We start from the raw sequence: 22,516 nt of genomic DNA on the forward strand, positions 1-22,516 counted from the left end.
AGTTATATATATATAAGCTCACAATGACTCCACAAGGAATCCCAGCTGATGTGTTTTAAATTCAGATCCCCATAGCTCCCATAAACAGGATTTAAAAATCCAGCTGAGTGAGCAAAAAACCACACACACTGGGCTTGTTTCCTGTGTGAGCTGCAGGGAGGGGCTGATGAGAAAGGGAGCAGGGAGGGATGTGTGTTGACCTCCAGCCAATCAGGGACACTCAAACATGACACACTGAAACTGTCAGCTCTCTGAGCAGGGGAGAAGGGAGTATGAAGTGTCGTCTACCATCCGCTAGTCATCTGTGTGATAAGATCTCCTGAACTTCCTGCCTGGAGAAAAAGCTGAGAAAACAGGGTATTTGCTCAGCAAAGATTACACTTCACTTGTCTGGTGTACATTGAACTAAGTGTATGGTAATCTTTAGCCACTAAAAACCAGGTCTTAAAGGGGCTTTGCCACCAACATAAAATATTGATATACTACAGAAAAAGTAATTCTAAGTCTATCTCTAATATATGTCTTTTAATTAAAAATATTGTGGTTTTAATCTTATATTTGGCCATTTTAACTTCAGCCACTAGATGTCCCCATAAAGGCTAATTTGATTTGATTTCAGTTCCTGGCCCTGTCATCTGGGTCCTTGTAGAAGTCAGAAAATGGACAGTGACACGTCCCCTGCTAGGGAGAGGAATGCAGGAGATCTTAGCAGCACAATAGGGCTGTTATCGGGCCAGAACTATAGTCAACACAGATGAAAGTGACAGGAACATGATCTTAATTACAGTGTGAATAACATCCTTGTTTTTTTTCCCTGTGGGTGACAGGTAGGCTTTAATACATTTCTTGCCAATTACTTACTGTACATCAGAATGCACCTATGCAAAGAAGTGAATGCAGTTAAAGAGAAATATATCACAGATACATGTCAAAAATCCCCAGAGTATCTTATAAAAAATACAGACAAACAAGGTTTTTCCCCATTGTTATGTCTTGGGGATGATTCTCTATAAATGTCACTGCCATTACGCAGCACTCAACAACTTCTGAGAACATGTTTGCTCTTTCTGATTGACATAGGCTTATAAAAAAAAAGTCAGGATTGGTTCATACATGTTCAAGCTTCACAAATGAGCACTAAAGAACCACAAGACCTAAGACTGAGTAAAATAATATTATATGTGAAATCAAACCAGCACATACATATGATAACTACTGCTCCTGGCATGCTAACCTTATCAGAGAAGCAAGAGCCCAAGCTTCTTGGGGTAACTTCTACCAACAACAGCAGGCTATCCTCTCTAATAGCAGTCTGATGTTTGATCCCATCAGAAGATAATGGTCACACTCAATGAGAGGTACTCTTATGAGGAATTGGGTTGTTAGGCAACTGAAATGCATCAGTCAGTGACCACACAATTTTGAGGCACGTGGTTGAGCACCCATGTGGCCGTATCCTTACAGATCAGCTACCCTCACTATATGTGGTAATTATGGTAAATAGCTACACATTTTTAAGGCATACCACAGTGGTTAAGCTTTTCTACGTTATGATCAGTATGACTTTATTCAGGAATACTAAGATATAACAACCATGTTAATCACTGCAGGGGGAATTTATCAACATCTGTCTAAAGCAGTGGTCTCAAACTGTGGCCATCCAGATTTGGCAAAACTTTAACTCCCAGCATGCCCGGACAGCCGTTGGCTGTCCGGGCATGCTGGGAATTGAAGTTGTGCCACATCTGGAGGACCGTAGTTTGAGATCACTAGCGTAGAGGAAGAGTGGTGCAGTTGCCATACAAACCAATCAGATTGCTTCTTTAATTTTTTTTTAAAAAAGGCCTTTGAAAAAGGAAAAATTTGATTGCTTGCTAAGGGCAACTGCACCACTCTTCTTCAACACAGGTTTCGATAAATCTCCCCCTGAGAAGTTTTCCACAGAAGTAGTTCTACAAACATTGGGATGTTTCTTTATTAGGATTGCATATTTTTAGTATTAGAAGATAACCAGGAGTAGGTGGAATAGGGTGACATTCAGGTTGTTTCTATGCAACTGATTAAGGATGTACCAAAATTTCGGAAGCCAAAAATTATCTGCTGAAAATGTTTAATTTCAGCATTTTGGCAAAAGGTTAATACACACCGAAACTATCTGGGGGGGGGGGGGGGGTTGGTTGGTTGGTTGTCTTTTAAAAGGGGTCGTGTCTTACAGGGGCTTCATACTGAGCTCACAGAATACAGGTGCTTCTTTATGGAGAGCAGCAGAGTACAGCGCCACCATAGTACTCTACCGAACCATACAGAAAGACTCTGCATACACGGTGCATCACTTCACACAGAGTCTAAAGGCTGCTCTATGTAATGGTGCAAACAACACTCCCGCCAGAGTGTCTCAAGAATAGTAATAATAACCACCTCCCCCTGGTGCGCTCCAGCTGTATTTCTGGCCCACTGGAAACGATGTCAGGGTCACAATAAGGAGGCTTGTATGCCCTGGAGCAGGATGGGATGATGGTGGATTAGTGAACAGACTTGGCACTGGATGTTGTGAGGAGGATAGCGGAGGCGTTGGATTCCCTGCTTGCTTCTGCCAGCTGCTCGGTTCTCCTGATCGGTGGGGGTCTCACCACTGTGATCCCCTCCAATCAAAACTTTTGACATGTCTTTGTGATAAAGTGAGAACTTCCTGAAGTGCATACAACTGAATATTTATTGTAAGCAGGTTAAAATGAAATGCCACAATTCAGAAACATGAAAAGAATAACACATCTGGTATACACACAGGTGTGCCGATGCACCAAATAGCTAAATCTGCATGGTATTAATGTGGGATAACACACGCAGAGCAAGGTAGGCTCCAAGGTAATCTGGAGTATATCCCAACAAGGAGCTCACGAAACGCATACCCCCAGGCCACCCAGCGCATTTCTGTTGCGATATAGCTCATGACTTCATCAGGGGGAGAAACCCCCGTGGCACCATAGCACTTCATTTTAACTGGCTTACAATAAATGTAAAATTTTATGCACCCCAAGTACTTCTCACGTTATCGTTTACTGCCTTGAAGTTAATAGGCTTACAGATTGCCTTTATTTATCTGTTATACTTCTCTGATATGTCTTTGTGATAAGTTTTTTCAAATAACTGTTAAAAGAAGCACTTTTGGAATACTATATATTTGCATCACAGAAAGCTTTAAATGTGTATCATAGAAAAGTTTAAGTCATAGCTATCACCCAAACAGTTTGTGAGAGTCCAATATGCAAAAGTGACAGCCACAATATACAATGAGCCTGTCAAATCCTTCTCTTAAAGGGGTGCCAAGACTTTTTTTTTCTATTGATGGTCTATTTTTTTATTGATGGCCTATCCTCAGGATAAGTCATCAATATTAGATTTAGATTGGTGGGGGTCCAATATTCAGTACCCACTGATCAGCTGTTTGCCAGAGGCCTGGTGCACACACATACACAAAGTTTAGTTTAGTTTTAGTTTTCAGATTCTCATCATTTTCACATTTACTGCCTTATGATTCAATCCACATCGAGGCCATAGTACATGATTTCTGGAAATACGTAAGCACCTTGGAAACAGGAATATCCCCATTTTTTATATCTATGTGGGATGGCCATTGGGCCCGATATGCAGTTGAAAAGGACCTATGAAGAGCCATTTATGGAAAATGGATTTGGATCGTATCTTTAGCTAGTTTCTCTGAGGAATATATTATGGACACTTACATCTGGTTGATTGAATAATATGTGTTCTTTTTTACCTTATATGGGACTTTATTTGGACTCCGCATGGATTGGCAATTTTGAGATGACAATTTAGGACTCTGAAGGGTCTGCCCATTTATGACTGTTTGTACACATACACAAAGAACACAACCAAATGGATCTGTACATTATGCAATGGCTGTACTGCAGCTCACAGTGGATTGTAGAGGAGCTTAGATGTAGTAGGGGTGGGTTCACACCACATTTTTGCCATACAGTTCCCGTATACATTTTACAATTTGAAAACCGTACGGAACTGTATTGAAAATCGTATGCATTGACTCTCCTTGAAAACCATATGCCAAAAGATGCATCAGGGTTATGTCCATTTTGCATCCTGTACAGTTTTGTAATTTTTTTTCCCGTACCCAAAACCGTAGCCTACCACGGTTTTTGGTCCGGGTGAAAAACCGTATTGAAACTAGGGATCGACCGATTATCGGTTTGGCCGATATTATCGGCCGATATTCACGATTTTTTACGTTATCGGTATCGGCAATTACCTTGCCGATAATCCGATAATGTCCCGCCCCGTAGCCGATAACTTATACCGGAATATCGGTATAAGTAATCGGCTATCGGCCTGAAAGGCCACAGATTATCGGGATCGGCCCTAAAAAAAACGATATCGGTTGATCCCTAATTGAAACGTATAGGTTTTTTGTTTTTTTTTTAAACATGGGAGTCAATAGGAACCGTACAGAACTGTATGTACATACGGTTCCATACGGTTTTCACCATACAGTTTTTTTGGGGGAATTTCAATCAAACAAGTGAAACTTTATTCATAATGGAGTGAAAAGTTTAAAACATATACTTTTTTTCTTAAAAAACGGATGCAACCGGACATCATTTTTCAACCGTATACGGATTAAAATTTGTACACATGTTTTCATACAGTTTAGTCAGGTTTTGAGGAATCCGATTTTTTTTTATCAAAGACCTGATATGGGAACTGTATTGCAAAAACGTGGTGTGAACTCAGCCTAAATCAGCTCAGCCACTACACAATGAATGGTGCTGTCTGCTTCCCATTTTGTTACTTGTGTATGTGGGCACCACGGCTCTGGCAAACAGCTGATAAGTGGGTGCTGGGTATTGGCACCTCACCAATCTAATATTGATGACCTTTCCTAAGAATAAGCCATCAGTAAAAAGTCCCTGAAAACCCTTTTAACATTAAGCAATGTGAAGAACATGGGGCCACCTCACTGCAAATGGTATCGCTGGCATGCTGCCACAAGATCATATATAATTAATTGCAAGTAGACAAATGACAAACACCTATGCATCCAGGTGTTTCGTAACAGCTAGAGCAGTGGTTCTCAACCTGGGTTACAAGTTAGCAATTCTCGAGGAGGTACTTGAAAAAAAATCAGTAATGACAGCCATAGCCACTGGTTACTGGTCTGGACCACTTTGAAAAAAATGGTAGGCTGATGTCACTGCACCGAGGAGCGGAGCAGGAGGACAGCAAAGGGGAAGCGTGGGCACTAGGTTGCTGTGGGCAGTAACTACCATCACATTTGTTGCTCCCTTGCCCCTGCAGACCGGGGACCTACTGCTATGAACCATAGCAATAGGTTCCCAGACCAAAGGAGCAGTGGAGCAACAAAGCGGGACAGTATGGTGGCCTATAACTTTATATGGGGGCAGTTTGGGGGCCTACAGCTATATTTAGGGGCACAGAGGGGTCAAACAACTTTATGAGGATGCAAAGCGGGTACTATTACTGTGTGTGATAATAAACATCGGGAGTTTGTAAATAGATGGTTATTGTACTGCAGAAAGAAGCCTAAAATGGTTGTGTGGCTGGTTCTGTGGAGAAGTCTTGTATGGGAGAAATCTTAATGGCGGTCTAGGCCAGATAGTGAAGAAAAGAAAAGTAAACAACTCCGGTTAAAGAAGATGTCACCTGTGAATCGGGGGACTGAGGAGATAGGGAGAGGAATAGAGGAAAGTAAAGCATATGAATTATACTATAATCATACTATAATCATTAAAATATGTCTGTAATATGGGGATACAATGTTTTGGGAATGGGCTGTCAAAGGGTACTAAGGCAAAAAAGGTTGAGAACCACTGAGCTAGAGAACCTGTTAGAATAATATAATATGATGCTGTTCAATAATGACATCACAGCCCGTTCAGTGCTAAAGTTACTGCTGAAAAGTATGGGAGACACAAGCATTAATAAAATAGTGGGTGATACTGGCACCTAAGGAGTAGAACATTTAAAGTGTTCATATAGGTTCAGAAAAATTATGGAATAGGTTCCACATCGTGCTATTAAGTGTATTAAAACAAACAAACAAAAAGAAGAAAAACAAACAGCACCCATAGCATGGATTCACAAATGGGAGTTTTGCTGTAGAAATTTCTGTAGCTAAAAATTACGTCCACTCTTCTGAATGGGGTTGTGTTGGCAGAAACCACATAGATTTCCACAAGTTTCAATGAGATGAATGGGACAGAGGCAGAAATGTCTGTAACAAAATCTGCCACATGTGAATCCACTCTTAGAGGATTAGTAGCACAGGCCAGGGAATAATTCAAGAGCCGATTACAATACAGAGCACTCTCAAACAGCTCCCGGATTAGATGTGGAAAGGGCATTCAACATGCACATCACTAAAACCATTGCAACCCGCTTCACCCATCCTGGTGTAACTGTAGTGACATCCCTACAGTCAGATATTACCATGTACCACCTTCACCCATCCTGGTGGCACTGTAGTGACATCCCTATAGTAAGGTTTTACCATGTATCTGCTTTACCCATCCTGGTGTAACTGTAGTGACATCCCTACGGTCAGATATTACCATGTACCACCTTCACCCATCCTGGTTACATTGTGGTGACATCCCTACAGTCAGATATTACCATGTACCACCTTCACCCATCCTGGTGGCACAGTAGTGACATCCCTACAGTCAGATATTACCACGTACCCACTTCACCTATCCTGGTGGCACTGAAGTGACATCCCTACAGTCAGATATTACCATGTACCACCTTCACCCATCCTGGTGGCACTGTAGTGACATCCCTATAGTCAGATATTACCATGTATCTGCTTTACCCATCCTGGTGGAACTGTAGTGACATCCCTACGGTCAGATATTACCATGTACCACCTTCACCCATCCTGGTTACACTGTAGTGACATCCCTACAGTCAGATATTATCATGTACCACCTTCACCCATCCTGGTGGCACTGTAGTGACATCCCTACAGTCAGATATTACCACGCACCCACTTCACCTATCCTGGTGGCACTGAAGTGACATCCCTACAGTCAGATATTACCATGTACCACCTTCACCCATCCTGGTGGCACTGTAGTGACATCTCTACAGTCAGATATTACCACGTACCCACTTCACCCATCCTGGTGGCACTGTAGTGACATCCCTACAGTCAGATATTACCATGTACCACCTTCACCCATCCTGGTTACACTGTAGTGACATCCCTACAGTCAGATATTACCATGTACCACCTTCACCCATCCTGGTGGCACTGTAATGACATCCCTACAGTCAGATATTACCACATACCCACTTCACCCATCCTGGTGGCACTGTAGTGACATTCCTACAGTCAGATATTACCATGTACCACCTTCACCCATCCTGGTTACACTGTAATGACATCCCTACAGTCAGATATTACCACGTACCCACTTCACCCATCCTGGTGGCACTGTAGTGACATCCCTACAGTCAGATATTACCATGTACCACCTTCACCCATCCTGGTTACACTGTAGTGACATCCCTACAGTCAAATATTACCATGTACCCACTTCATCAATCCTGGTGGTATAGAAGTAGCAACATTATAGTGAGATAATACATTATACTCACTTCACCCATCCTGGTGGCACTGTTGCATCCCTATAGTCAGAAATTACATTGTACCAACTTTACCCATCCTGGTGGCACTGAAGTCACATTCCTATAGTCGGAAATGAAATTGTACCCACTTCACCCATCCTGGAGGCCTGAAATTGAGATCCCTATAGTCATATATTACATTGTATTCACTTCACCCATCCTGGTGGTTCTGAAGTGACATCCCTTTAGTCAGATTATACATTGTACCCACTTTACCCATACTGGTGGCACTGAAGCCACATTACTATAGTCAGATATTACATTGTACCTGCTTCACCCTTCCTGGTGGGACTGTAGTGACATCCCTATTGTCAGGTTACATATTACCCATGTCACCCATCCTGGTGGCACTGTAGTGACATCCCTATAGTCAGATATTACCATGTATCTGCTTTACCCATCCTGGTGGCACTATGGTGACATCCCTATAGTAAGATATTGTACCCACATTCTGCATACACCTATGCACTTGGATCTGGGGGTACCCCACCACACTCACCTTGAGATAGTCATTCTCTGAGCGCAGCTCATCCAGCTCCCGGTACAGCTCCTCGTCGTGCCCTGGGTTAGGGGGTGCTGGGCTCTTACTCTGGGTGCTCCCGGCCCCCTTAGGCTCCGCATGTCTGGGGCCACCATCACTCCTGGGCTCCGCGGTCAGGATGATCTCCGGCAGAGTAGTCACCACCCGCTCGCTGCAGCCGGACTCGTTGTCACTGCTGTGAGCGGGCAGGGGGCGCTGTTCATCGGAGAGGGGTTCGGAGGGGCAGTCGGACAGGTCGGAGCTGCTGTCCGTGTGGCTGACCCTGGCCAGAGCCCTACCTGCACCCGGAGAGGAGGGCTCCAGCCGCGGCACCCTCCTCCGCCCAGCGCCCGCTGCAGGCAGGGGAGAGGATGGGGCACGCAGGGTGTCCTTCCTGCCGCCCGGCTCCGCGGGTCCATGGCTCGGCCTGGATGCCCTCTTGCTGGTCAGAGACGCCTTGGCACTGGCAGGTTTGGCGGGGATGGCTTTGTCTTTGGCCGGGACACTGCGTCTGGACAGTCGGTTCTGGGTGACGAGGTGCCCGGGGGACTGGTGTCTGATGCCAGGGCTGGGGGACTTGGGGGGCAGCACTGCGGGTTTAGCAGGGGGAGCCCTGGGGTGGGAGTCCTTCAGGAAGGGTCTGGCCGGGGAAGGTGCCCTGTTGAGCCGCTTCTTCTCGGCATGGCTCTGCAGCAGCCTGGGCTCTGGGGTGACAGTCTCCATGTGATGCTGCAGGGACAGGACCCCGCTATCCTGGCTGTGCAGCTCCAACACCGCATCCGAGCACAGCACAGCACAGCGGGCTCATCACTTCTGCGGCTCCCGGCCACCTGCGACCATCCTCCTGCATGCACGGCTCCCGGTACACACGTCCTGCCGGCTCACTGCTCACCTACTCAAACCACCGACATACCGAGCTCCATCAGACCTCAGCCGGCAAATCCTGACACCTCCTCGCCCAATGTCCCTGCAAATCTGCAAACGCTGCTGTCTGTGACCCAGCCTGAGGTGTGCCAGCTGCTGCACCAGCGCCCCCGCCAGTCTGGTTGTGGTAGCGCACCTCTGCTGCATCCATAGCTCGCAATGTGCCCCCCCCCCTTACTGTACATAATAATAATAATCCTGTAATGTAACCCTCCTCTACTGTATATTATAATAATCCTGTAATGTAACTCAGTATATTATAATAATCCTGTAATGTGAGACCCTCCTCTACTGTATATTATAATAATCCTGTAATGTAACTCAGTATATTATAATAATCCTGTAATGTGAGACCCTCCTCTACTGTATATTATAATAATCCTGTAATGTGAGACCCTCCTCTACTGTATATTATAATAATCCTGTAATGTGAGACCCTCCTCTACTGTATATTATAATAATCCTGTAATGTGAGACCCTCCTCTACTGTATATTATAATAATCCTGTAATGTAACTCAGTATATTATAATAATCCTGTAATGTGAGACCCTCCTCTACTTTATATTATAATAATCCTGTAATGTGAGACCCTCCTCTACTGTATATTATAATAATCCTGTAATGTGAGACCCTCCTCCACTGTATATTATAATAATCATGTAATGTAACTCAGTATTTTATAATAATCCTGTAATGTGAGACCCTCCTCTACTGTATATTATAATAATCCTGTAATGTAACTCAGTATATTATAATAATCCTGTAATGTGAGACCCTCCTCTACTTTATATTATAATAATCCTGTAATGTGAGACCCTCCTCTACTGTATATTATAATAATCATGTAATGTAACTCAGTATTTTATAATAATCCTGTAATGTGAGAACCCTCCTCTACTGTATATTATAATAATCCTGTAATGTGAGACCCTCCTCCACTGTATATTATAATAATCCTGTAATGTGAGACCCTCCTCTACTGTATATTATAATAATCCTGTAATGTGAGACCCTCCTCTACTGTATATTATAATAATCCTGTAATGTGAGACCCTCCTCTACTGTATATTATAATAATCCTGTAATGTTAGACCCTCCTCCACTGTATATTATAATAATCATGTAATGTAACTCAGTATTTTATAATAATCCTGTAATGTGAGACCCTCCTCTACTGTATATTATAATAATCCTGTAATGTAACTCAGTATATTATAATAATCCTGTAATGTGAGACCCTCCTCTACTTTATATTATAATAATCCTGTAATGTGAGACCCTCCTCTACTGTATATTATAATAATCCTGTAATGTGAGACCCTCCTCCACTGTATATTATAATAATCATGTAATGTAACTCAGTATTTTATAATAATCCTGTAATGTGAGACCCTCCTCTACTGTATATTATAATAATCCTGTAATGTAACTCAGTATATTATAATAATCCTGTAATGTGAGACCCTCCTCTACTTTATATTATAATAATCCTGTAATGTGAGACCCTCCTCTACTGTATATTATAATAATCATGTAATGTAACTCAGTATTTTATAATAATCCTGTAATGTGAGACCCTCCTCTACTGTATATTATAATAATCCTGTAATGTAACTCAGTATATTATAATAATCCTGTAATGTGAGACCCTCCTCTACTGTATATTATAATAATCCTGTAATGTGAGACCCTCCTCTACTTTATATTATAATAATCCTGTAATGTGAGACCCTCCTCTACTTTATATTATAATAATCCTGTAATGTGAGACCCTCCTCTACTGTATATTATAATAATCCTGTAATGTAACTCAGTATATTATAATAATCCTGTAATGTGAGACCCTCCTCTACTTTATATTATAATAATCCTGTAATGTGAGACCCTCCTCTACTGTATATTATAATAATCCTGTAATGTGAGACCCTCCTCTACTGTATATTGTAATAATCCTGTAATGTAACTCAGTATATTGTAATAATCCTGTAATGTAACTCAGTATATTATAATAATCATGTAATGTAACTCAGTATTTTATAATAATCCTGTAATGTGAGACCCTCCTCTACTGTATATTGTAATAATCCTGTAATGTAACTCAGTATATTATAATAATCCTGTAATGTGAGACCCTCCTCTACTTTATATTATAATAATCCTGTAATGTGAGACCCTCCTCTACTGTATATGATAATAACCCTGTAATGTGAGACCCTCCTCTACTGTATATTATAATAATCATGTAATGTAACTCAGTATTTTATAATAATCCTGTAATGTGAGACCCTCCTCTACTGTATATAATAATAATCCTGTAATGTGAGACCCTCCTCTACTTTATATTATAATAATCCTGTAATGTGAGACCCTCCTCTACTGTATATTATAATAATCCTGTAATGTGAGACCCTCCTCTACTGTATATTGTAATAATCATGTAATGTAACTCAGGATTTTATAATAATCCTGTAATGTGAGACCCTCCTCTACTGTATATTATAATAATCCTGTAACGTGAGACCCTCCTCTACTGTGTATTATAATAATCCTGTAATGTGAGACCCTCCTCTACTGTATATTATAATAATCCTGTAATGTGAGACCCTCCTCTACTGTATATGATAATAACCCTGTAATGTGAGACCCTCCTCTACTGTATATTATAATAATCATGTAATGTGAGACCCTCCTCCACTGTATATTATAATAATCCTGTAATGTAACTCAGTATATTATAATAATCCTGTAATGTGAGACCCTCCTCTACTGTATATTATAATAATCCTGTAATGTGAGACTCTCCTCTACTGTATATTATAATAATCCTGTAATGTGAGACCCTCCTCTACTTTATATTATAATAATCCTGTAATGTGAGACCCTCCTCTACTGTATATTATAATAATCCTGTAATGTGAGACCCTCCTCTACTTTATATTATAATAATCCTGTAATGTGAGACCCTCCTCTACTGTATATTATAATAATCCTGTAATGTGAGACCCTCCTCCACTGTATATTATAATAATCCTGTAATGTAACCCTCCTCTACTGTAAATTATAATAATCCTGTAATGTGAGACCCTCCTCCACTGTATATTATAATAATCCTGTAATGTAACCCTCCTCTACTGTATATTATAATAATCCTGTAATGTGAGACCCTCCTCTACTGTATATTATAATAATCCTGTAACGTGAGACCCTCCTCTACTGTGTATTATAATAATCCTGTAATGTGAGACCCTCCTCTACTGTATATTATAATAATCCTGTAATGTGAGACCCTCCTCTACTGTATATTATAATAATCCTGTAATGTGAGACCCTCCTCTACTGTATATTATAATAATCCTGTAATGTGAGACCCTCCTCCACTGTATATTATAATAATCCTGTAATGTAACTCAGTATATTATAATAATCCTGTAATGTGAGACCCTCCTCTACTGTATATTATAATAACCCTGTAATGTGAGACCCTCCTCTACTGTATATTATAATAATCCTGTAATGTGAGACCCTCCTCTACTGTATATTATAATAATCCTGTAATGTAACCCTCCTCTACTGTATATTATAATAATCCTGTAATGTGAGACCCTCCTCTACTTTATATTATAATAATCCTGTAATGTGAGACCCTCCTCTACTGTATATTATAATAATCCTGTAATGTGAGACCCTCCTCTACTGTATATTATAATAATCCTGTAATGTAACCCTCCTCTACTGTATATTATAATAATCCTGTAATGTGAGACCCTCCTCTACTGTATATTATAATAATCCTGTATTGTGAGACCCTCCTCTACTGTATATTTTAATAATCCTGTAATGTGAGACCCTCCTCCACTGTATATTATAATAATCCTGTAATGTGAGACCCTCCTCTACTGTATATTATAATAATCCTGTAATGTAACTCAGTATATTATAATAATCCTGTAATGTGAGACCCTCCTCTACTGTATATTATAATAATCCTGTAATGTGAGACCCTCCTCCACTGTACATTATAATAATCCTGTAATGTGAGACCCTCCTCTACTGTATATTATAATAATCCTGTAATGTAACTCAGTATATTATAATAATCCTGTAATGTGAGACCCTCCTCCACTATACATTATAATTATTCTGTAATGCGAGACCATCCTCCACTGTATATTATAATAATCCTGTAATGTGAGACCCTCCTCCACTGTATATTATAATAATCCTGTAATGTGAGACCATCCTCCACTGTATATTATAATAATTCTGTAATGCGAGACCCTCCTCCACTGTATATTATAATAATCCTGTAATGTGAGACCATCCTCCACTGTATATTATAATAATTCTGTAATGCGAGACCCTCCTCCATTGTATATTATAATAATCCTGTAATGTGAGACCCTCCTCCACTGTATATTATAATAATCCTGTAATGTGAGACCCTCCTCTACTGTATATTATAATAATCCTGTAATGTAACTCAGTATATTATAATAATCCTGTAATGTGAGACCCTCCTCCACTATACATTATAATTATTCTGTAATGCGAGACCATCCTCCACTGTATATTATAATAATCCTGTAATGTGAGACCCTCCTCCACTGTATATTATAATAATCCTGTAATGTGAGACCATCCTCCACTGTATATTATAATAATTCTGTAATGCGAGACCCTCCTCCACTGTATATTATAATAATCCTGTAATGTGAGACCATCCTCCACTGTATATTATAATAATTCTGTAATGCGAGACCCTCCTCCATTGTATATTATAATAATCCTGTAATGTGAGACCCTCCTCCACTATACCTTATAATAATCCTGTAATGTGAGACCCTCCTCCACTGTATACTATAATAATCCTGTAATGTGAGACCCTCCTCCACTATACATTATAATAATCCTGTAATGTGAGACCCTCCTCCACTGTATATTATAATAATCCTGTAATGTGAGACCCTCCTCCACTGTATATTATAATAATCCTGTAATGTGAGACCCTCCTCCAATGTATACTATAATAATCCTGTAATGTGAGACCCTCCTCCACTATACATTATAATAATCCTGTAATGTGAGACCCTCCTCCACTGTATACTATAATAATCCTGTAATGTGAGACCCTCCTCCAATGTATACTATAATAATCCTGTAATGTGAGACCCTCCTCCAATGTATACTATAATAATCCTGTAATGTGAGACCCTCCTCCACTATACCTTATAACAATCCTGTAATGTGAGACCCTCCTCTACTGTATACTATAATAATCCTGTAATGTGAGACCATCGTCCACTGTATATTATAATAATCTTGTAATGTAAGACCCTCCTCTACTGGATATTATAATAATCCTGTAATGTGAGACCATCCTCCACTGTATATTATAACAATCCTGTAATGTGAGACCCTCCTCCACTGTATATTATAATAATTTTGTAATGTAAAACCCTTCTCCATTGTATATTATAATAATCCTGTAATGTGAGACCCTCCTCCACTGGATATTATAATAATCCTGTAATGTGAGACCATCGTCCACTGTATATTATTATAATCTTGTAATGTAAGACCCTCCTCTACTGGATATTATAATAATCCTGTAATGTGAGACCATCCTCCACTGTATATTATAATAATCTTGTAATGTAAAACCCTCCTAATTTGTACAGTATTACAACCAGGGGCGTTGCTAAGTCTCCAAAAGACCGGGGCTAGCATAGCCACACCTCTATCCACAACCTCAGGCACACCCCTAACCACACCCTCAGGCACGCCCCTAACTACACCCTCAGGCACGCCATTAACCACACCCTCAGGCATGCCCCCTAACCACACCCTCAGGCACACCCCTAACCACACCCTCAGGCACACCCCTAACCACACCCTTAGGCACGCCATTAACCACACCCTCAGGCACGCCCCCTAACCACACTTTCAGGCACGCCACTAACCATACCCAGCGTTGTTCATGAATATTTTCCCACTACTGTACACAACACACTGCACATAGGCAACCAACACTCCATTCATGGTTTATGGAGCAGTGTCGCTCCATAAAGAATGCATGGATGGAGCATTCCCAGCATACCTGAGTTTACTGACAGACTGATAACCACCATTATTACCACCACAGACAGTATATGATCTGCTCCTTCTTGCAACCAGCGGTCAGCAGGTATTACGGCTGTTGGGGCATTAAAGGGTTACTCCGCTCCCCAGCGTTCAGAACATTGAGTTTTGAATGCTGTGTGCGGGGTTCCGTGTTCACGTCCGCCCCCTCGTGACGTCACGCCCTGTCATGTGACACCACGTCCCGCCCCCTCAATGCAAGTCCCACTTCCCAGAGACTTTCATTGAGGGGCCAGGCTGTGACGTCACGAGGGGGCGGGCGTGAACACGGAAGCCTGCACACAGCATTCGGAACGCAATGTTCTGGACACTGGGGAGCGGAGTAACCCTTTAATGCCATTGAAAATATTGCCCCAGCAACGGTCACACCTGTTGACCACCAGTTGCAAGAAGTAGCTACTTCAAATAAAAGCACTGGTATAGTATAATGGGAGTATTGATCGTCATAATAGTAGTAGTAGTATTACTGACACATGTAGCACTAGTAAAGCATAAGGTGGGTAATTGTAGTAATAGTATGGCTGACAAATGTAGCATTAGTATAGTATTATGGGGGTGATAGTAGTATAACTAGCATATACCACTGGTATAGCAAAAGGGGGTGATAGTAGTAATAGTATGCCTGACACTTATAGAACTGATATAGCATAATGGGGGTGATAGTAGTAATAGTATGAATGACACATATAGCACTAGTATAGTATGATGGGTGATAGTAGTAATAATATTACTGACACACAAAGCAATAGTATAGTATAATGGGGATGATAGTAGTTGACCCTTATTATACTATACTAGGTCTATATGTGTCAGTCATACTATTACTGCTACAGTGGGGATCAAAAGTTTGGGCACCCCAGGTAAAAATTTGTATTAATGTGCATAAAGAAGTCAAGGAAAGATGGAAAAATCTCCAAAAGGCATCACATTACAGATTAGACATTCTTATAATATGTCAACAAAAGTTAGATTTTATTTCCATCATTTACACTTTCAGAATAAGATAAAACAAAAAAATGGTGTCTGCAAAAGTTTGGGCACCCTGCAGAGTTAATATCTTGTACTGCCCCCTTTGGCCAGTATCACAGCTTGTAAACACTTTTTGTAGCCAGCCAAGAGTCTTTCAATTCTTGTTTGAGGTATCTTTGCCCATTCTTCCTTACAAAAGTCTTCCAGTTCTTTAAGATTTCTGGGCTGTCTGTCACGCACTGCTCTTTTAAGGTCTTTCCATAGATTTTCAATTATGTTGAGGTCAGGAGATTGTGAAGGCCATGGCAAAACCTTCAGTTTACGCCTCTTGATGTAATCCCCCGTGGATTTCGAGGTGTGTTTAGGATCATTATCCATTTCAAGAAGCCATCCTCTCTTTAACTTCAGCTTTTTGCTTCTACTCGTGAAATGTTCCCTGTGCCACTGGCTGCATTACAACCCCAAAGCATGATTGATCCACCCCCATGGTTCCCTGCACCATACGTGACAAACATCTTCTCTGTTTTCTTGTCTTTTTCTTTTCTTCCTCATCTGGTCCAGACGCTAGGACTTCTTTCAGCTACATGTTCCTCTGCAGAGTCTGACACCCGGACCTCATTGGTTCCTCAATTTGTTAGCAGATCCTCATCCTCTGTATAAAGACAATAATCATTATAATCCTGCCAGACATTGTGCCATGCACTGTGTCTCCTAAATATAACCCTGCCAGAAACTGTTGCCCCTGCCACACACTGTAATAATAAAACTGCCATACACTGTACTTATAATAATAATAATAATACTGCCACACACTGTTTCTTCTCAGCTTGGCTGAATCCCACCACTGCACTGTCCTTCTCTAGACCCCTCTGTCCTCCTCTTCCAGATTCCATAGTTCTCATCCAGACTCCTCTGTCCTCCTCCTCCAGATTCCTCTGTCCTCATCCAGACCCCTCTGTCCTCCTCCAGATTCCTCTGTAGATTCCTCTGTCCTCCTCCAGATTCCTCTGTCCTCATCCAGACCCCTCTGTCCACTTCCTTCAGATTTATCTGCCCCCCAGACCCCTAAGACTTGTGCATATGTATGTACTAGGGCTGCATGATTTGGGGAAAATGTGCCATTGCGATCTCCCACCTTGTCACATCTTCCCCCCTCATCACACATGTCCCATATGTCACATCCCCCCGCCCCCCATTAGTGGTGCGTCGAAAATATAAAAAATCTGATGCTCACCTAGCCCTGGTCCCCCGTAGGTATGCCGCAGATCCCGTTCTTATTCATGCAGTCTGGTGTCTGGTGAGCTTACAGGACCTTCCTGCTAAGCCAATTACTGGGCTGACACATGACACCATTGCAGGCCACTGATTGGCTGAGGGGAAAAGGCCATGGAAACAGCTGCTTGTCGGCAGCACAGAGAAGATACTGGACCGTAGGGAGGAGAATGACATCTGCGGCTGACGTACAGGGACTGGGGCTAGGTGAGCATCAGGTTTATTATGATTCCCCAGTGCCCCAATTACTACCAAAATTCAAATGCTTAGTTAGTGTTTCCCAACCATGGTGCCTCTAGCTGTTGCAAAACTACAACTCCCAGCATGCCCGGACAGTGGCATGCTGGGAGTTGTAGTTTTGCAACTTCTGGAGGCACCCTGCTTGGGAAACACTAACTAAGCATTTGAATTTTGGTAGTGGCTCAGCTACAGATCTTGTGCGTGTGATATGGTGCCTTGCCGTCCAGGTAATTGCTAGTTTTCCCGGGGACCATAACACAAAAATCTTGATGTGATTGCGATATATTGTGCAGCCCTATGTATGTATGTATGATAGATGTGTGTGCATGTATGATAAATGTGTGTATGATAGATGTGTACATGAGTGGTGTATGTGTGATAGACAGTTATGCACAGATACACACACACATACATCCATCTATTATACACACATCTATCATACATACGCGCATACATCCATCATACATACACACACATCTATCATACATACATAATACATAAATTCTCACATCTATAATACATACACACGTTATACATAAATAATACATACATGTTCACATCTATCAAGCATGCATAATACATACATGCTCACATATATCCCCCCGCCAACAACCACAACCCACCCACCGTTTGACTCACCAGCTGGACCTGCAGATCAATGCCGAAAGGCCACTCTTCCTAATGACCTGCATATCAGTGCCGTGTCAGGTGCGCAGACTGCCATCCATTCAGATACAGTCCTCCACTCCGCGTCGGATGTTGCGTGGATGGGCTAGGAGCATGCAAGTCTTCTCCCAGCAACCATTGCTGTGTCAAGGTGGCCAGTCCTACCTGTGGCATTAGGCATGTGTACGTGGCACATGATGCCGTGCCCCCACTGCAGGTATGTGTGTGTCTACGTAGCACATTATTTCCCACAAGCCACTGCTGTCTTAAAGCAGCGGTGGTAATAATGGGGAAAAAAAAACTGTGGCAGCCTGAGACCTGGGGCCATGAGCCCTAGACCCGGGATATAGCCCCGTTCGCACCCCCCCCCCCCCCCCCCCCCAGCAACACCCTTGACTACAACCCTATAATGTAAGAGCCTCCTCCAGTGTATATGACAATCTTGTCACAAGATCCCCCAATGAACATTATAACAATCCTGTAATGTAAGCCCCCCAGACTGTAGATTAGAACCCTGTCATGTGGGCCCTCGCCCCACTGCAGATTATAGCAGTCCTGTCATGTGAGCCCATCCTCTACTCTGTGGCACTCCCCTCCCACACTGTAAAATATAAGAATCCTTATATTGGATTTATATAGTCTGTAAATTCCTGGATTATACAGCATAACATTCTGGAGTCATGTAATCTGTAGCAACCATTTTCCAGATGCTACATTATAATAATAACCATGTTATATACAGAAGTTATATACAGTCATGGCCATAAATGTTGGCACCCCTGAAATTTTTCAAGAAAATTAAGTACTGTATTTCTCACAGAAAAGGATTGCAGTAACACATGTTCTGCTATACACATGTTTATTCACTTTGTGTGTACTGGAACTAAACCAAAAAAGAGGAAAAAAAGCAAATTGGACAATGTCACACCAGACTCCAAAAATGGGATGGACAAAATTATTGGCACCCATAACTTAATATTTGGTTGCACACCCTTTGGAAAAAATAACTGAAATCAGTTGCTTCCTATAACCATCAATAAGCTTCTTACACCTCTCAGCCGGAATGTTGGACTACTCTTCCTTTGCAAACTGCTCCAGGTCTCTCTTATTGGAAGGGCGCCTTTTCCCAACAGCAATTTTAAGATCTCTCCACAGGTGTTCAATGGGATTTAGATCTGGACTCATTGCTGGCCACATCAGAACTCTCCAGCGCTTTGTTGCCATCCATTTCTGGTTACTTTTTGACATATGTTTGGGGTCATTGTCCTGCTGGAAGACCCAAGATCGTGGATGCAAACCCAGCTTTCTGACACTGGGCTGTACAGTGTGACCCAAAATCCATTGGTAATCCTCAGATTTCATGATGCCTTGCACACATTCAAGGCACCCAGTGCCAGAGGCAGCGACACAACCCCAAAACATAATTGAGCCTCCACCATATTTCACTGTAGGTACTGTTCTTTTCTTTGTAGGCCTAATTCCATTTTCGGAAAACAGTAGAATGATCTGCTTTACTAAAAAGCTCTATTTTGGTCTCATCTGTCCACAAGACATTTTCCCAGAAGGATTTTGGCTTACTCAAGTTCATTTTGGCAAAATGTAGTCTTGCTTTTATATGTCTCTGTGTCAGCAGTGGGGTCCTCCTGGGTCTCCTTCCATAGCGTTTCACTTTATTTAAATGTCGACGGATAGTTCGCGATGACACTGATGCTCCCTGAGCCTGCAGGACAGCTTTAACCCCTTAAGGACACATGCCGTACTGGGATGTGATGTGTCCACTCCCGATCATAGCGGGTCGGGCCCGGCCTCTTACAACGGCCGGGACCCGTGGCTAATAGCGCGCGGCATTGATCGCTGTGCCGCACGCTATTAACCCTTTAGACGCGGCGTTCAACTAAAGTGAAACCGAAAGCATGCCGGTTAGCTCAGTGGGCTGTTCGGGATAGCCGCGGCGAAATCGCGGCATCCCGAACAGCTTACAGGACAGCGGGAGGGCCCCTACCTGCCTCCTCGCTGTCCGATCGATGACTGCTTAGTGCCTGAGATCCAGGCAGGAGCAGTCAAGCGGCAGAATCATCGATCACTGGTTTCTTATGAGAAACCAGTGATCAATGATAAAGATTAGTGTGTGCAGTGTTATAGGTCCATATGGGAGCTATAACACTGCAAAAAAAAAAGTGAATAAACATTTAACCCCTTCCCTATTAAAAGTTTGAATCACCCCCCTTTTCCCATAAAAAAAAAAAAAACACAGTGTAAATAAAAATCAACATATATGGTATCACCACGTGCGGAAATGTCCAAATTATAAAAATATATCGTTAATTAAACCGCACGGTCAATTGCGTGCGCGCAAAAAAATTCCAAAGTCCAAAATAGTGCATTTTTGGTCACTTTTTATATCATGAAAAAATGAATAAAAAGCGATCAATAAGTCCTATCAATGCAAAAATTGTACGGTTAAAAACTTCAGATCATGGCGCAAAAAATGAGCCCTCATACCGCTCCATACACGGAGAAATAAAAAAGTTATAGGGGTCAGAAATTACAATTTTAAACGTATAAATTTTCCTGTTATGATTTTTTCCAGAAGTATGACAAAATCAAACCTATACAAGTAGGGTATCATTTTAACCGTATGGACCTACAGAATAAATATCAGGTGTCATTTTTACTGAAAAATTTACTACGTAGAAACGTAAGCCCCCAAAAGTTACAAAATGGCGTTTTTTTTTCACTTTTGTCTCACAATGATTTGTTTTTCTGTTTCACCGTAGATTTTTGGGCACAATGACTGACGTCATTACAAAGTAGAATTGGTGGCGCAAAAAATAAGCCATAATATGGATGTTTAGGTGCAAAATTGAAAGAGTTAGGATTTTTTAAAGGCAAGGAGCAAAAAACGAAAATGCAAAAACGGAAAACCCCCCGTTCCTTAAGGGGTTAATATCTTTGGAACTTGTTTGGGGCTGCTTATCCATTATCCGGACTATCCTGCGTTGACACCTTTTATCAATTTTTCTTTTCTGTCCATGCCCAGGGAGATTAGCTACAGTGCCATGGGTTACAAACTTCTTGATAATGTTGTGCACTGTGGACAAAGGCAAATCTAGATATCTGGAGATGGACTTGTAACCTTGAGATTCTTGATATTTTTCCACAATTTTGGTTCTCAAGTCCTCAGACAGTTCTCTTCTCCTCTTTCTGTTGTCCATGCTTAGTGTGTTACACAGACACACAATGCAAAGACTAAGTGAACTTCTCTCCTTTTTATCTGCTTTCAGGTGTGATTTTTATATTGCCCACACCTGTTACTTGCCCCAGGTGAATTTAAAGAAGCATCACATGCTTGAAACAATTTTATTTTTCCACAATTTTGAAAAGGTGCCAATAATTTTGTCCAGCCCATTTTTGGAGTTTGTTGTGACATTATGTCCAAATAGCTTTTTTTCCTCCCTTTTTTTGTTTAGTTCCAATACACACAAAGGGAATAAACATGTGTATAGCAAAACATGTGTTACTGCAATCCTTTTCTAGAAAAGTTTCAGGGGTGCCAACATTTACCATCATGATTGTGGTACCCTATGTATGGATGATGAATAATGCTGAATGTAACCATCACTGAAGATTGGAACCTTTATAGTGTTTATGATGCAGCTGCAGTTATTCATATACTGTATGTAAAACTTAACACTACAATGATTATCTTTAATCTACACAATGGGGGAGATTTATCATACAGCCTGAAACCCTAATTGTCTGGTTTTTCCCACAGTAACCAATCACAGCTCAGCTTTTGAACCTTAACCAGCTCTTGTAAAGTAAAAGTTGAGCTGTGATTGGTTGCTATGGGAAAAAAACTGACAATTAGGGTTTCAGGCTGATTGATAAATCAGGGCCAATATACAATTACATTTTGTTGGATTGCTTATGGATGTATAGCTATTAAAGTGACAATTCTTTTTTCAAAGCAATAGTTACATTTTAGTTGTGTGCTGGATAAGAGATTCATGATAAAATAGGACTGCTTATATGATTTCCCATAACAAACTTTGCATAGGAGCCATCATAGAGGCTGGTCTCCACCCAACATTGCCTATGTC

General features: G+C 41.5%; 1 protein-coding gene across 6 annotated transcripts in view; it reads right to left on the reverse strand.

Annotated features, from left to right (window-relative positions):
- Positions 1 to 9,237, reverse strand: part of MTCL1 (microtubule crosslinking factor 1) — a 190,955-nt gene extending 181,718 nt beyond the window's left edge. For 3 of the 6 annotated variants that reach the window (XM_056521586.1, XM_056521585.1, XM_056521588.1), the window contains exon 1: positions 8,183 to 9,235. In XM_056521586.1, coding sequence (XP_056377561.1) covers positions 8,183 to 8,926 — 744 coding nt within the window. In that variant the 5' untranslated portion in view covers positions 8,927 to 9,235. Of the gene's footprint in view, positions 1 to 8,182 lie in introns of all 6 variants that reach the window. The other 3 variants (XM_056521591.1, XM_056521587.1, XM_056521590.1) reach the window with 2 other exon arrangements.
- Between the last annotated feature and the right edge of the window lie 13,279 nt (positions 9,238 to 22,516).

The sequence above is a fragment of the Hyla sarda genome, chromosome 5, assembly GCF_029499605.1.
Source record: "Hyla sarda isolate aHylSar1 chromosome 5, aHylSar1.hap1, whole genome shotgun sequence".
NCBI classification, from domain to species: Eukaryota; Metazoa; Chordata; class Amphibia; order Anura; family Hylidae; genus Hyla; species Hyla sarda.